The 16,922-nt window shown below is 31.0% G+C and overlaps 1 protein-coding gene across 7 annotated transcripts in view; it reads left to right on the top strand.

Annotated features, from left to right (window-relative positions):
• Positions 1-16,922, top strand: part of LOC148630148 (ferric reductase 1-like) — a 30,581-nt gene that overhangs the window by 6,013 nt on the left and 7,646 nt on the right. For 2 of the 7 annotated variants that reach the window (XM_088561823.1, XM_088561866.1), the window contains exons 2-11: positions 8,889-9,107; positions 11,268-11,422; positions 12,383-12,474; positions 13,252-13,351; positions 13,629-13,838; positions 14,275-14,376; positions 14,632-14,779; positions 15,079-15,204; positions 16,019-16,134; positions 16,334-16,420. In XM_088561823.1, the coding sequence (XP_088417949.1) occupies positions 8,906-9,107; positions 11,268-11,422; positions 12,383-12,474; positions 13,252-13,351; positions 13,629-13,838; positions 14,275-14,376; positions 14,632-14,779; positions 15,079-15,204; positions 16,019-16,134; positions 16,334-16,420 (1,338 nt within the window). In that variant the 5' untranslated portion in view covers positions 8,889-8,905. Of the gene's footprint in view, positions 1-3,042; positions 3,142-4,195; positions 4,258-5,095; positions 5,288-5,778; positions 6,020-7,749; positions 7,902-8,888; positions 9,108-11,267; positions 11,423-12,382; positions 12,475-13,251; positions 13,352-13,628; positions 13,839-14,274; positions 14,377-14,631; positions 14,780-15,078; positions 15,205-16,018; positions 16,135-16,333; positions 16,421-16,922 lie in introns of those variants that run through there. The other 5 variants (XM_088561814.1, XM_088561855.1, XM_088561847.1 and 2 more) reach the window with 5 other exon arrangements.

Below are 16,922 nucleotides of genomic sequence, written 5' to 3' on the forward strand. Positions count from 1 at the left end.
TAGCTCAAATGGCCAAAGACCATTTGCCATCACTTGGCATCCATCGTTGTCGTCATTAACATTTTTTCAAAACTCTTCTCCTCTGACACCACTTGACCCATTGGAACCAAACTTGGTATGAATATTTCTTTGGGTATCGTGTATAGAACTGTTTTGGGGATTTTTGATCCGTCGAAAAACATGGCTACTGTTACTAAAAATAGAACATAGGGGTCAGACTGTAGTTTTCACATATATCTCCAATACTGTTAGGTTTAGCCAAATTCTGTCATGGGGGTAAAAGTTTGAGATCTATCTGTGGTCAAATTTTCATTTTGATATGTTATGTCATGTCAGAGTTATTGCCCTTTTTCAACGTTTTTTGCTATTTTGAATGTTTGTAGAAAGTTTCTTTTAGTTTTAAAGATATTGGCTGAAAACTGCAAAAAAAAACCCTGTCATTTTTCATTTTTCAAGGGCAATAACTTTTACAGGAGTCACCTGACAACTTTGATCCCTGACACTTTTGAAGGCCTTGTAATAAGGGTCATTTGAGCTATAGAAATAATCTTGCTAAACCTAACGGTTTTGGAGATACTTGTGAAAAACTATTGTCTGACCTTTTTGTTCTATTTTTAGTAACAGCAGCCATGTTTTTTGATGGATCAAAAATCCCCACAACTGTTCTATGCACGATACCCCAAGGAACATTCATACCAAGTTCGGTTCCACTTGGTCAGGTGGTGTCAGAGGAGAAGATTTTTTAAAGAAATAACATTCAAAATAGCAAAAAAAATGTGGAAAAAGGGCAATAACTCCAACATGGCTTAGGTCTCACTAACCACTTCCGGGTCAAATGGCCACCCCCCTATGTAGTACCGAAAACACACTGAACCTAGACAAATGCATTGTAAGTGCATTATTTGTGTGTATTATGATTAAAAGTAGTCAAAATAAAGCTGAGAATGTGTACTTTAAAATCATATATGTAATTAACTACAAAAGTGTATGAATATTGTTTACATGTGTGAGTAATTTGCCTCTTTGCTGTCAGTTAGCAGAACAGGTAAAAATGTGGATTTTCAGTATTATTTATTCAAGTAAATTTTGTGAAGAATTTCTACTATCATCGTACCATTAGCATAATGATTTTGGAAGCCTTATTTTCCAAGCTTCACAACAGTATGCAGCTTTAAGATGTCATTTGTCCTGGGAATTCACAGTGAGACTTTGAAAATTACTTTTTTAACATGTAAAGTAATGGAAACGTTAGAAGTGGTTAGTGAGACCTTAACATATCAAAATGAAAATTTGACCACAGATAGATCTCATCATGTTAAACACTTTTACTCATGTCAGAATTTGGCCAAACCAAAGGGTTTGGAGATATATGCGAAAAACTACCGTCTGACCCCTATATTCTGTTTTTATTAACGGCAGCCATGTTTTTTGACGGATCAAAAATCCCCACATCAGTTCTATGCACAATGTAATGTACACTATGATGTCACCAACCTTGAAGTTATAGCACAGGTTGGCTCCTCTCTCAAAACTTCTTTCTTACTTACAGAAGTATCCTATTGAAGATACACAATCGTTTGTTTTTTTAATAACTTCCCAGTACCTGTATATAAATATTGGAGAACACTAAATTCTGCCCCTAATTTAATCACTTTTGGGATTCAGTGTCTGTAGCTGTTTTCTGATTTGGCCGCCCAATCAGAAAACAGCTCTGTACTCTCAGTGGACGGCCAAATAAGAAAACAGCTCCGGACACTGAATTCCAAAAGGGATTACCCCTCATGAGTTTGTATTATACAGTCAAGCTACTACATGTATTCAAGATGAATTCTATTGTTAAATTATGTTCTTATTGTGCAACAATTTTTACTCATCTCTAATTGCAACCTCAATAAAATCCTTAAAGTATTATCACCAACTGCCTAAAAGAAAGTTATTTCCAATATGCACAGTTTTTAGTACTTGGGCTTCGTAATTAGTAAAGCCAATAAAACTACCTACATTGCCATTTGGTTTTTTTGTTTTACTTTTAAAGTCTCATATCTTTAGAAGGACTAATCTGGAACCAACAAAAACCCAAAAACAAAAACCCATGTCAATTAAGATAAAAGTTATATCAAAATACAATGTAACATTAAAATAAAAATACAACATTTAAAAGTACTTGAATCATCTTACCTTATGGCAAGATGGACAGCAGTATTAACATAACAGGGATTGACAATAACAGTAGTCTGTTAGTCCTGTGCCACCCTAATTTTGGAGTGGACTACTTGAAAAATGTTCACGCTAGTTCTATGAGCTATCTTAATTTTGTTTTATTGTTAAAAAATCTAAGAACAGAACCATCATTACGATCTGCGGACTACCTGTTTTACCTCTGAAGTAGTTCTGTTGACAACCAAACAAATGAAGTTCCTGTCAAATCCTGCATAACATTACAGAACTTTTATTTCCAAATCAGGAGTAAGAGGAGTTTTACAATGAGAAGAAAAGGACATACAAATAGTTCAAAAATGTATATGAAATGCAACATAGTTATTTTGTTGATTGTTTTTTGCAAGTCAAAATCATTTGTACAGATTCTAATTTGTTAAACTAGAAAAAAGTAAGCAATAGTTTTTATTAATTTTTAATGTTTTATTTTACATGTTTTGGGTTTTATTTACAAAAATAGAGTACAGTAATTTAAAAAAATAATAATACATTGTTTTTGGTTTTTTTGTTTTTATTAAATATCAGTATAATGAGAACATTTTGATTTATTTACTTCTAGACCAAAGCCTGTTAATCTTTCTTGATAAAAATATGAATAACATTATTCATTCATATAAAAACTTCATTGCATACTTCTGTTGCTAGTTACCAAATAATTGTTACGGACATTCTTAGTGCAAAATAAAAAATGTATCTCCCACAAGTAAACCACTAAAAATCACTGTAGGCTTGAGGAGTGTTATTTACCTGAGTGATTCACTGTAGTTCATAGGCCATAGGTCACAGTTCATATCAGCCTGTTTTGGATGTGTAACCCAATACCCTCTTCCAACATGGAGTATTGATGCTGCTACTGTATTAGAAAAGAAAACAAATAATTTTGAGGATTTAATGTGAATTTGTTGATTAATTCTTTAGTTAAGTGTAAGTACAAATATGAAAAGATGTTAGTGAAGACAGGTGAGGTTTTAATAATTTGAAAACAAGTAGTTTCATAGTTCTAAGATTTGACAGGTAGTTTCTGAGGCTGAGATCAACATTCCTTTAATTAAGCATTCATTTATCTACCAAGTATTTTTTTCAGCTTATACATTGTATTATGTGTTTTTGGTCATTAAGGGCTTAAAATGTAATATTATATGTCTTTGGTAATTTAATCTTGTACAACTTGTCTGTAATTAATTATAACTATTTATTTGTAGTTCAAAGCAGCTGGTTATAAGTCTTTTTATATATTTTTATTATGTATGATTTAAAATTTTGTATCAAAATTTTAATTCAAACATAATACTAAGACTTGAGGAATGTCTGGTTATTAGACACTTGTGTTATTTTCCAGATTATTAAATACATGTATAGTGAAAGTTGGTGTGACAGTTATAAGAAAGATTTGATATTTAGATACACACAAGTACTTCTTGTGATAAACATGTCCATTGCTTTGTAACCTGAGTTAACTTGATTATATACACATCATTTAACATACAAAAAACTAATTCAAACTTAAGGAATTATCCCATACATATTAAAAGGATAGGTATAATAGAGTATTTGTTTAGCATATAATTCCTTGTATGTACCTCCTGATTAAATAAAGACCTTGATTCAAGATATCTTGACCACTAGCTATATTGTTATGTAATCTATAGATAAACTTAACAAAACAGAGAGTACAAAGACTTTAAAGTTTTATTATCCCCGCAACTTGTTATTATTTTCACATAACAGTCAACCATTTGTCTACTGTATAATTATGGTTTGTTGGTATATTGAAAAAGTAGAACAAATTGACACTATCTTGAATAAATTGAACTGTTCTAATATAGTGTTCTCAGCTGAAATATTTTAAACAAAGAAATGATCATTATGAAATTAGAGGCAGCTTTCCCCATTTTTGCAAGGTGGTATTTATGTCTGAAGAAGAGTTAAAAATAGAAGCTTGATTGCCATTAGATAACCTATAAATATCATTATTGTTACATCATGTTACTTACATGTTTACATGTACATGTATGTTTTACTGGGTTTCTGCACCCTTTGGTAAGACACATTTTTAGTTAATTGATAGCAATTTATCATATAGGTGTTGTCTCTACACTCTGCCAATTGTGCATAACTTCCTCAAAATGTGTCTGTTTGAAATAATCTTATCACATTAAAATCTTTAAAGATAACATAAAACTTTAAGAAAGACAACATTTTCAGCAGCTGGTTTGAAATTAGTTTCCTTTTTGCAAGTTTTCTTTAAACAGAACTCAGTGAATAGAGAACAAACAAATAATTACATCAACATATTTAAATTATGATATTGTTTAAACTCTGGGTTATGCATAGAGAAATGGTGCTGGTTCTATTATTGTATTTAACATGTTCACCAAAGAAACATATGCTACTGAATTATACTGGTCATAAGATGGTATAGAAAGTTTTTGTATAAACTTAAGTGATTCACTCTTGTTATAAATTGGCACAGCAGATAGTTATTTAATCTTCCATGTTAAAGATAATGTGCATAAAATCATGCACCTGACAGAAAATTGTCTGACTCATCATTTCATTAATTAACAATTGAGTATATATTGCCAATAGTATGTCACTGTTTGACTGATTGATAGATATGTCCATTGTAAAGGCTGGTGCAACCTGTTGTTTTAGCATGCAATATAGTCTCCATAATGAGGTTGGACAATGGATATGAACATGTTATGAGTGGCTAAATTTCATACAATATTTTACAATCTGTGTTATCATTAACTTTCAATTATAAAAGGTCTGTAGTATTTAGTAATGCATTTGAATAACAATTGGTCAGAGGAAATACCTACAGAAAATATTCAGAAAGTAACACACCACATCAACGGATGTTGAAAACAAGCCAAAACTAAATCTGTGCATTGTTTAAGTTTGAACATGTGGAAAAATTGTTTTTTATTGAATTGGTTCCCTGTTCAATCAACTGGTTCAGTTTTACATAATCATCGCGATACTGATTCCTTTCTTTTTATGTAATGAAGTGAACATTGTATGGATTATTAACCACGATGTTAATCTTACTGTCCCACTGGCTTAGGTGATATCAATTATTATTCTAATGATGTCTTCTATTTGTTGATGTGGGTTGTTTTTGTATATTTTGTAAGGTGTATACTGCAAGAGCCAGAGAATAGCTGATGCATATGAGCTGCAGTTTGTGTGCAGTTCATTTCTTTTTGTTCTATTACCAATTAGCAAGTTTTAAACATTATGTTGGTTTGTGAGGATTTCACTGAATTCCTGAAATGTCACAAGAACATTACCAATTCTAGTATATGTTTTCATATGTTTGAATATATTTAGAAAACCTATGTTTATGACCAATATGGAGACATCTGTTTTTGTTCATACAAAAAACATATAACTGCCATAGGATTTTTATTTATTTGTTTTTCAGGAATTAATTTGTATGTCCTAAACTTATATTAAGTTCAAATGTTTTTTATAGTGGTCCTGAATAAATGAAAAGCACATGACAAACATAAGTTATTCAGGTGTTTTTTTCAAACCTACGAAAAACATATGTTGGATTTTTCCTGTGGAGATACGTCTGTATTTGAACACTCTAATAGATGAAATGATAAGAAGATCTAATTGATACCATTTGATCTCTCTATAAGTGTATAACAAGGTTTTAATTCTTCCTGGACTTCATTGTTTAGTTCTTTATGCACTCCTATTTACAACTTATAATATCTACACAGAGATTTACTCCTACATTCAGGTTTTGTTATTATAATGTTCAGAAAACCATGACCAGACATTACAGGTTAGTGTTGTTCCCTTTGTAAACTATCTATAATTTCATCTTTAGAATTTAGAAGTTAACCTTGTGTGAAATATTACTTGATAAAAACTTTTGATATTTCTTCCATTTCTGATTTTTCATTGTTCTCGCTAATAAGTAACTTAATGACCAAATTGCATCAAAACAGAAGCTATTTTGTGCAGTATTTATTTCAATGATTATGTGAGTCTATACTTTTTATCTGCAGATATTTTGATAATTTTTCTTTTGAAATTTGTTATAAATTTCTATATGGTCCCATTACTGTTTTGAATGTAGCATGTTTGTACAATATCAAACTAGTATATGCAGTCAGAGAAAACATAAAATGAATATGTCAATGACAAAAGGAAGGTGTGTCATGTCTTCAGGGAGTATAGAATCATTTATTTGTACATGGATGAAGCTTACTTCTTTGAACTTGTGTCATTTTATCATTTTTCAATGTCTGGCCATAGGGCAGATAACTGTTTTAATCTAGACCATGGGTGTTAGTGGATGTATATAAGATAATTCATATTTTGACTGATGATATCATTGATGATATTGTCAAAGTTAGTTGAAAAAAAAATGGACATTTTTTAAATTTTGAATTTAAGAAACCTATCAGGCATGGTTGTTCTTTTGAAAAAAGGTGAATCACTACTTGTACATGTACTATGTAAAATACACATTAATTTCTATGCTCCATTGACATCTTGAAGATAAAATGGTGTAAATTTATTTAGAAACCCTGATAAGGTTAGACAGTTTTTAGTAAAAAGTATATAAGATTTAGGTTATCATGAAACAAAAAAGTCAAGGAAACACAACTTACACTGTTAATGTTTTTTCTCTTGAAATCATGAATAAAGATGATGTTACCTGAATCATCAGATAAACAAAGGATGAGTGCTTGTTTATGAATCAGGTTATGATTTCTACTGATTGGCAAAGAAGAATCAGTTTCTCCAGCCAGACTGATGTTATTTTGACAGTTGATGAATCCAGTAAATCAACAGTTAGGTGCCTGTTGGTTGATTCATAGGAGTTATAATATTTGACAATCTTACTGTTATTTACTGGGCTTGCTAAGGATATTTCACTTTGGTCAGTAAACAGATGTAAATTCTATTGTAGATCATACTGGTATGTTTGTCAGTAAACATGATCTTTGGATGTCCCTGTAAGGGGATGTTCATATCTAATTTAAGCTAAAGAAAAAGATATTTTATGTGAACCTTGATGTTATGAGTTAATACAATGAATACATGTTTGGCTTAGCCAATTAATGATAGCTATATTATGGATGAGTATTGAAAATGAGGATTTTAAGATAATTTGAATCCTATTATATCAACTGATGATGTAAAAATATAGTCGTGTTGAGGTTAAGTTGTGGCTTAGGGTGCATTGTTAATGTGTGATCATGAAATAACTTCAGTTGTAAAAGTGATATTCAGACAAGTTACTGTTGGATTTTCACATTACAGAGGTTTCTAGGCATTAAAGGTCAGAGAAATGGTCTTTCTGATCTACAATGGTGGTTAGATTTGCATACCCAAACTTGGTCTAGGTCATGACTTCTTGGTTAGATTTAGAATGCCAATTTATTACATAATCGATGAAGTATTTGATAAAGTAAAATGACCTCTCATAGAGTACTTAGTGAAAAGTGTTCTTGTTTCCTGCTGCTACATAACTATTTAATGAGATGGTAAGGCAAATTATTTATACTAACAGTACATTATCTCCACAGGAAAATAAATTGAGTATTGTCTGAGGAATGGATTATTAAAGATAACATTCTCCTTCATATAGCATCTGCTTTATGTAGATCTGTAATGTTTGCTATGAGCATGGATGTATACATTTATGCCATGAGGTACATTAGTTTACTATTTGTAGAGGTAATGGTCAGGCAACAGTAAGAGTTGAATATAGGCATGATCTACGTGGTCAATATGCAATGGTTTTTAATCTTACACAGTTTTATTTTTTTTCTATATCAGAAATAAGAATCATTAGTCTGAGTAGGTATACACTGTCTCAACCAAATACATGTAAAAACATTGCAAGTTTGCAACCAAAAGTCTAGTATATCTATATAGCTTGGTAGATATTAATTTTGGTATGACTGACTTTTGGCAGGTTGTTATATCACTCTTTGTTTATTTGTCAATACACTAAATATGGTTTGCTTGATTTTTTTAAGGTTTTAGCACATTGTTTATCTGGATGGAAGGAAGCTACCTTCTGATTTTCATTTTCTTTGACTTTGTTTTTTTTTTTTCGTGTCCTAGGATCATGTGGTTTAGTGCAGGAATTAATTCTTATTTGTTCAGTCCTATGATGTGTTCATTTGTTTATGTCAGCATGATTTACTTCAGGCATTGTCTTTTTCATTGAAATTATGCTGTAACTTATGTCTTAATTTATAGAATCATTGTTACATAATGTTGTTTTGTTTTGTTCTCAGTGGTTAAAAGCCTACAACAGAAAAATAGGCTTAGTTATTATAAATAGAAGAAGCAACTGAAAAAATGCTAAGTTTACAATCACATGTACATGTACATATTCCAATACAATTTTAAAAATGTGAACTATAGATGTTAAAGTGGAGGGAATACTCGTAATAGCATCATCATGTTTTGATCGCTGTTTAGTGACCTATGATCCCCCATCCAATCCTCAAAAGAACAATTACTGGTTACCAGTAACTGTTTTAGAAATCTTCGGTCTTTAGAGACATGCAACTCCTTCCATTTTAGTATTTTATTTTCTATATGATTTGGAACAGTAGTATATTATTATGCTGTACAAATTTGTTCCCAGGCTTCCCTTTGCATTTTCTTTTTTTTTTTCTTTTCAGATTTGGAACTTTAAAAGATGCATATTCTAAACTATCTTCCTGTGACTTTTCTGTTGTTATGGAAACCAGTGCTTAGTGCTCCTGAAGCTCTGGAGTGTTGTTATTGTGGAACCTTAGACTTAAAGACAAACACTGGTCTAAAACCAAACGTAAAACCATCACCATTCAAAATTTTAGTACAGGAAAAACAGTATACTGCTGGAGGGAATCGCATCAATGGTATGTACATGTATATATATAAAATATCAGTTACAAAGGATAAGAAAGTAAAAGCATGTGTATGAAATAATAACCATGCATGATTCATTTTGTAAGTATTGGCAGAAAATAATCCTTATTTTTTAAAAAGTTTTTTTACAAGCATTATTTTTTTGAACTACAACTTGTGTATGATAGATTCCATATTAAAATAAAAATACTCTACTAATTGTAAAATAAAAATGACTGTATATGATCTTTAATCTGTAATACTGAGTTGAACATCAGTACATGCATCGCACCCACACATTTGTTGCTGAACTGTCACATTGTATTAAGTCATACAGTCATACATTGTACATGGTCCAGATCAGTTAATAATAGTTACATTTATTGGTTTACTAGTGGCTATACGTGATGTGCTAATCTTAATCTCTATTACATTAACGGTTTTCATTTTTCATTTTTACTCACTTAAATCACAGTATGTCTTGAGTTTTTATTTGCCTGTCCTGGGCCCATCCTCATGATCCATGATAACACAATATCTAGAAGAAATAGCTTTTATGGGTTTAAATCCTTTTGGTGCTATATTTTTCTTCATTGAAGAGTTGCCATCAGTTATGAGACTTTAAAACACTCATAAAATCGGGAAGAAACATGTCATCTGCTTTAGTAAAGTAGTTTTTTTCATCATTTTCTAACTTAAAACTCCTTTTCTTTCTGCTTTTCAAAATATTTCATTTGATTTTGCGGAAGTAATGTTTTGGCAGAACTATGCATGCAGTCAAATATTTATACAGTTTATGTACTATTTTAGCAAAATTTGCATCTAGGATAATTTTGCTACAGTAACTTCTGAAATTATTAGAATATTTTAATGTTGTTGAAAATGTGAACTTCATGCAATTGCTATTATCACATTTATGGAAGCTTTGTTCTTAAGCAGGATTTTCCCTGATGTTGCAAAATCTGATTTATAAAATCACTAAGTTGCAGCTACTGTTGAATTAATTAAATTAGTACCTAAATTAGTTGGTTGGCTGTTGTATCTTTCATACCTTCTAACAAAATTTGGGGGATTGAGCTGAGATATGATTTTACTGTAGATTTACAGAATTCTGCTTTTTATGGAAGTGAATATTAGTGTTACAATCCATAAATGTTTCGTACTGTTTATTTACATAAATTAAGGTTAGATTATTTTTGTTGAAATATTGCTTACAGACATAGGACATTTTGCATCTTACTGTTGGACATAATGTTCCCTTCAACCCTTTTTATATCCCCTGCTTATAAAAGGAAGGAATGTACTGATCATATTGTCCCCTCCTCCCAAGTCCTAAAAAACAAGTTTTCTTCACAACATGATACAATTCTGCATAACCAGTTTAATGATTAAAAAAAAAATTTGAAATACAGTTTTTTAGATGTATGTAAATCCTTTTGAACTTGTATCAGATGATACAGCATTAATCTACATACTTGAAACACCTGTTATAAATAGACCATGTTATCTGCCTGTCTATAAACAGTTCCTGTAGTGTAGGATTTGTATATAAATAGAAAGAGATGAAATGTACATCAAATTAGTATATTTGTATTAGTGTATCAGTATTGATACCATATGGTTGTGAGGAAAATGTATAAATGCAGATCTGTCAGATGTTCAGGAATTAGGTTGATTTTGGCCTAAAATCATTCTAATCATGGGTCTGAATTTAAGTTTACATCTATGATAGTTGTAATGGGTGACTAAAAGTTGTATCTGTGAATATTTTTAGCAGTACTTTAAAAAAGAAAACATTAGTATAAAAGTTACTACAAAAAAAAAACCAATGTTTTATATAAAAAAAGGATTGAACCAACCTAATTAATCTTCAAATATACAACAAAATATACTGTACATTCAGAATTTATTGTAATCTTGTCATTTTAGCTAAAAATGTGATTTTAACTAATATAAATGTCCAAAATCAAATATGTTAAAAGTTCCACAAGTTTTATTTAATGCTAATTGAAATCAGTCACAATTTTTTTGCAATATTAAAAACATCACAATTTCTGATTTTTCAGAAATCAGAAACTTTTAGATTGACATTTAATCAATTTTATATTATTTCAATCAGAAATTATTCAATATAATGAAGTCTATACATGGTTTTTATTTATTTGTTACAGTAAACATTACATCAACAGACAGTACAAGAACATTTATAAAGTTCATGTTACAAGCCATTACTATAGACAAAGATGGTGAAATAAAAAGTGATAGCTCTGTTGGAATCTTCACCAACTTAGATGATAATAAATATTCTACTATTAATGAGTGTGGTGTAAGTATTTAATTATACCCCTGATTTGAAGAAGAGAGAGAGTATACTGTTTTAGCTCTTATCTGTCATTCCATCACTCCATATGTAACCAGAACTTTCTTAACATTTTTCTCAGGAACTACCGTTCATAGCCACTTGATATTTGGTATGAAGCCTCAGCTTGTGGTCCTTGTCCACGCTTACTGATTTCAGTTCTGTTGTATAACTACTTTCTGTTTACTGACTTAGTTAATTTTCAAACATATTTGATCAAATGTAAAATTAATTGTAACATTTTTCTCAGGAACTACTGATCACAGCTATTTGATATTTGGTATGCAGCCTCAGTTAGTGGTCCTATACCACGCTTCCAGATTTCAGTCCTGGCGGTCAACTACTTCTTTTTTATCGACTTTAGGAAGAATACATTTTGGGGGAAAGTGGGGGTATAGTCTGAGTAATTGCTCACAGACCACATTCATAAATACTCAAGATAGAAACTCCGTGAGTGACTAAATAATGGTATGCATCCTAAATTTTGGAACTGGTGCAATTAGATTATATGAAGCAGTTCCCTCATTTATATTTTCTTTTCAGAATCTATATTTAAAGCAAAGTGTGCAACTATTTTTTAAAAACAAATAATATAAGTTGATAATTTTGTGACAACTGATGCAGTATTATGCTGACAGATCCTGAAACAAAAGAAAATGTATTTATTATGGTAGCCCCCTTCTTACTTTGAAATGAAAAAGAAATCTTTCTTCAGTTGAGAGCTATCACACAGTTTTTATACTCAATCTGTTTTTCAGAAAAAAATAGCTGTCATGAATTTGAAATACCGGTACATACATGTACATGTATAAGAGAATAAACTTTGGTAAAAATACTTCAGGTACTTACCATTGTATGTATTTTTATAAAATACACAAAAAGAAGACTTGTACAGTATTATATATTGTATGTTTTTATTTTTCTCAGGGTATTAGAAGTAATGATAACTTGGATAAGTCTAACATCAGATTTTCTTGGTGGAATCCTGATGTGAACAACAGAGACCACATCAGATTTAGGTAATGGATATGGGGTTAGAATCTTTAAGTCGGATTTTCTGTTACAGTTTCTATCTAAACATATGTATTGTGTAAACTTCTGAAGATTTCTTGCAAAGACTTGTTGATTAAAATGCTCCCATACTCCCATGTCATTGTGGATCTTTAGAACTGAATTTAGTCCAATTTAAAAGTAGAGACTAAAAATCAAATCATGCTTACAAGGTACAAGGACAGACAAGATAATTACTTCATGTGTAAATTGTTATAATTCAATTTTGGATATTTGGTCTTTTAAATGAATTGGAAATCAAAACATTTTTCACTATTCTTATTTTGGTCTGAATATAATGTTTCACAATCCAAATTCAGAGCTGCACACAGCTTGAATGTAGTGCTGATCCTTGTTCCAACTGTTCACTCTATGAAGATGTATCAGGTTTCATACTGTAAAGCATTTGATTTATAATGGGTTCTATTTCCAAATTGATCCAAAATAAACTTTAGTTAGCTTTGAACAAAAACTGAATTCTTTGGTACCTATTCCACAAATCTTCCAAAATTAAACTTTTCCGGTTTCAATAAAAATTGAATTTGTAGGTGCATTGACATACTAAACCTCTGGGGTCTTTCAAAGTGTGTCCCAAGGCATTTGATTTTTTAATGTTCATTTAAGTCCTATTTATAGCAAACCAGGAAATGTGATCTGTGGAATAAGAGAAAAGTAAAGTCTATGATGATCATATAAAAGCAGGATCTTTTATTTTATGTAGTGGGTTTTCTATTTGTCATTTTCAGAGCTACTATTGTTGAAAGTAAAAACAGGAATTATTGGCTGAGAGAACTGTCACATCCAGTAGAAGAGATCAGATTACCACCATTAGACAAAAGACCAAATGTATGTTAAAGAATTCCATATATTCAGGCGTAAATGTTGTAAGATTGTTAACTGTACATAAAATTAAAAACACATTGTGAAAGTTAAGCAATTTAAAATATCTTTTCCTTACCATTTTACTAAATGTTCAAGAAATTGACATAAAATTTGTAAATATTTAAAACTTGTACATAGTTACATGTATATCTAATGTAAAATAAATACTGAGCATTAGGTAGCATTTCATTTACAGTTTATCCAGTTTTTACATGACTTGTAAGTCATTATTTCCCTACAGAAATACCCATTAATCCCAGTGATTGATACAAGTGAATGTGGAAGGGTAAAGTCTTGTTACAGAATCCCTGAGGGATGTTGGGAACCTTACTGTGATTATATTGCCACATGGAGGAAAGCTGGACTTGGTTATGTTATTGAGCTTGGTGCCATGACAGATGGATATACTGGTAGATATGTTGCCATGGCAATATCTGATGACATTCGTTGGGTAAGTAATGTTTATCATGGTACATTGTATTATTCACTGTTTAAGTACCAGTAAACATTGTTTGGTGATCAGATTTTGTCACATTAGTCTGATTTGTATTACATCTTTACATTGTTCAGTTATACAATAGACATTACAATAGACCTTTAGTCACATTATTTAGATTTTCCCTTTTATTAAAGTGATAAAGTTTAACATCATTTTTCTTGCAATAGTGATATCCTTAGTCAATGTACCAAAGTGACTTTCAAGTGGAAATGAATATAAAATAAACCTGCGGTAAATTCAAATGTAAGTCTAAACCATTTTTTGTGTCTTACAGTAGTGAATATTTTAGATGCATATGATAATACTGATAATAGTACTTTATTAATTACAACCTTTATGTCCACAAAATTTACATCAGTGTTTGAATACTAAGTTTTGGTTTTTACAGGGAGATGATGTTGTACTTCAGTGTGTACACAATGGTACATCTGGTGTAACCCAAGTTAATGTCAGCAGAAGTTTTGATGACCATAGTGTTCAACTTCTGGAGGTAAGACATTATGGAATGTTATGTATATGTATAATATTACAATCTACAGTCTCTTTAAATCATATTTTACCATGGCACATTCCTTATAGGCAATAAAATTTGGAATATCTCGGAGAACTTGATAATAAAGAAAAACAACAAAAAGATTTCATATATTAAAGATATATTTGTAATAAACATAATGAAAAAACAATATTGATTTGCCTATATTGTTTATTTACCAGATTGTGTGTTTACTCTTCACTCTCTTAACAGCCTCAAGTACAGTCTGCCATACAGAATGCGGAAGGTCAAATTTGGGGTCGTCGTCTACGTTGTAGATTTACCCTAATTCCAGGTTTTATTCCTGACTTCCCAGAGGGTTTTAAACACATCTTGTTGTCAAGAGGTGTAGCATCAAATGGTAGGTACAATGTTATTATCAATGCTACTCATTGTAGCTACTGATAGCTATATTTTATTGAGAATCCTCTTTAAATAATTTTAGGGTTGCTTTGACTTACATCATCTTAATTTGTGTATGTGTTGATACAACCCTCTTCTATTTCTATTATCTTATCTTATATTAATATATTTCTAACCATGCTCTAAACCCATATACTTTAGTATGGTAGGATGTGTTTTTGACAAGATGTGTTTATCTTGATGTATAAAAGATGAAATAATATGTTCTGTGGTACAATATGAGTTTTTTTGTTTCAGGTAAAACACAGAGACATGGTCATGGTGTGGGAGAGATACCAGTAGCTACACCTGATGAAGTCAGCCTTCAGGACAATACTGCCAACATAGGCGACTTTGCTAGATATTCTCTTGTGAAAGCCCATGGTAAATATACTTACATGTGTGATAAATTGTCAAATGTTTATGTGGATCCATCAGAAGTCTATTGTCGTAAGTCATTCTTTCATCTACATTTAGGCATCATTAAACTCGTCAGCTCACCTGACTTCTGGTCCATGTGAGCTTATGTAATTACTTTGCATTTGTTGTAGTATCTCTTTGTCTTTACAAAAAAAGCATGGTAACCAAAATTCACCAGCATTGTTTGGGTGTCTAATTTAAAAACTGTGTTAATTGTACCTGTTAAGTATCAAACATGGCCAACCATATCCATTTATAGAACTCAGGGGGTAAAATCACTTATTTGGAGTGGTATCTCGAAAACATTGAAATATTGAGCAGAACAAAAGTGACTTTTCTTTTTGGGGTTGAAGAGAATTACTTCAAACTCCACTAGGTTGAAAAGTTATTGGACAACACTTTACTAAGGTTAATGATCAGTAAATAATTATGTTTTCTGCGGTATTTGCTGATATCTTGAAAACCATATTAGATAGAAATACCTGGTAAACAACTGATGAAATGATCAAGGCTTATAAAAGTTTCTATGAGTTGAAGTTGTACGACAACTCCTTTTATGAGTTATTGCTAGTGATTCAAGCTCCAGCATAATAGAGATGGGCCTGTGTAAATGAAAAATGATTTAATAAGTTTTGTTCTGCTTGGTCAAATAATATGGCTACCATATGTCTTATTTTTCCAAGTAACCTATTCAGGTTTTTAGAACCTCTTGTCTGACTAAACAATTGTGATTATACAGTGAAAGGTTTATCTTTTTTAATGGGTTTTACTATTGTAGGAATTTTAATGATTTTGGCTTGGGCTTTTTTCGGAACAACTGGATTACTGTGGACCAAATATTACAAGACTATGTGGCCCAACAAAAGATTCTTTGGAGAAAGATACTGGTTTGTGGTAGGTCAAAAAATTACTTCTAATCTACTTCAAATAACCTTTTTGCTTTTTTTTTTTTTTTACAGGAAGTAAATTTTCTTTTGATATTTTATGTATCCAAATAGTCAGTGTTGCTAATGAAATTAAAATAAAAAAAAACAGAAGGAAAGATTGGTATAATGAGGACTGATAACTTCTGATTAATTTCCTTCATTTACAGGTCCATTTTAACTGTATGTCGATGTTGGTTCTACTAGTCGTTATTGCATTCATCATCATATTTGTTGAGGTCGGAGGTTACAGTAAGGTAATATATCATAACTGTTTATTGTTAAGCAAATTATTGTTATTTTTATCACAGTTTGAATCAATGACAATGTAGTAATATATGGATGATTTGTTAAGGGTTAGAATTGAAAGAAATGTATTTATGTATACTCGGCGTCACATAAATAACATACTGTTAAAATTTGAATAAAAATATTTTCTACGACTTTATTGACACCAACCGTCGTTTAAATTGTCTTAAATGACTTGCTCATTCGTTTAGCCAAACAGCTTCTCAAAAACAAGTCGCTTATTAGCTTAAATCATGCGTAACAAATCCTTACGGGAAAATCCCATACTAATATCCGCCATGTTGGTTTTTACGGGACGATTTGTTTACAAACGAAGTGCGTAAGTTCCCGTCGAACTCCGGTGACAATCGTCTGCTTGATCAACTTCTCGGTATTATACGTTGTTCGCGTAAAATAAATCCGAGATATCCGAAATAACGCCGAATTGCATTCTGGGTTCTTCGGTTTTTG

This window comes from Perna viridis, chromosome 1 (genome assembly GCF_037379345.1).
Source record: "Perna viridis isolate PV_CMFRI_1.1 ecotype Kerala chromosome 1, ASM3737934v1, whole genome shotgun sequence".
NCBI lineage: Eukaryota > Metazoa > Mollusca > Bivalvia > Mytilida > Mytilidae > Perna > Perna viridis.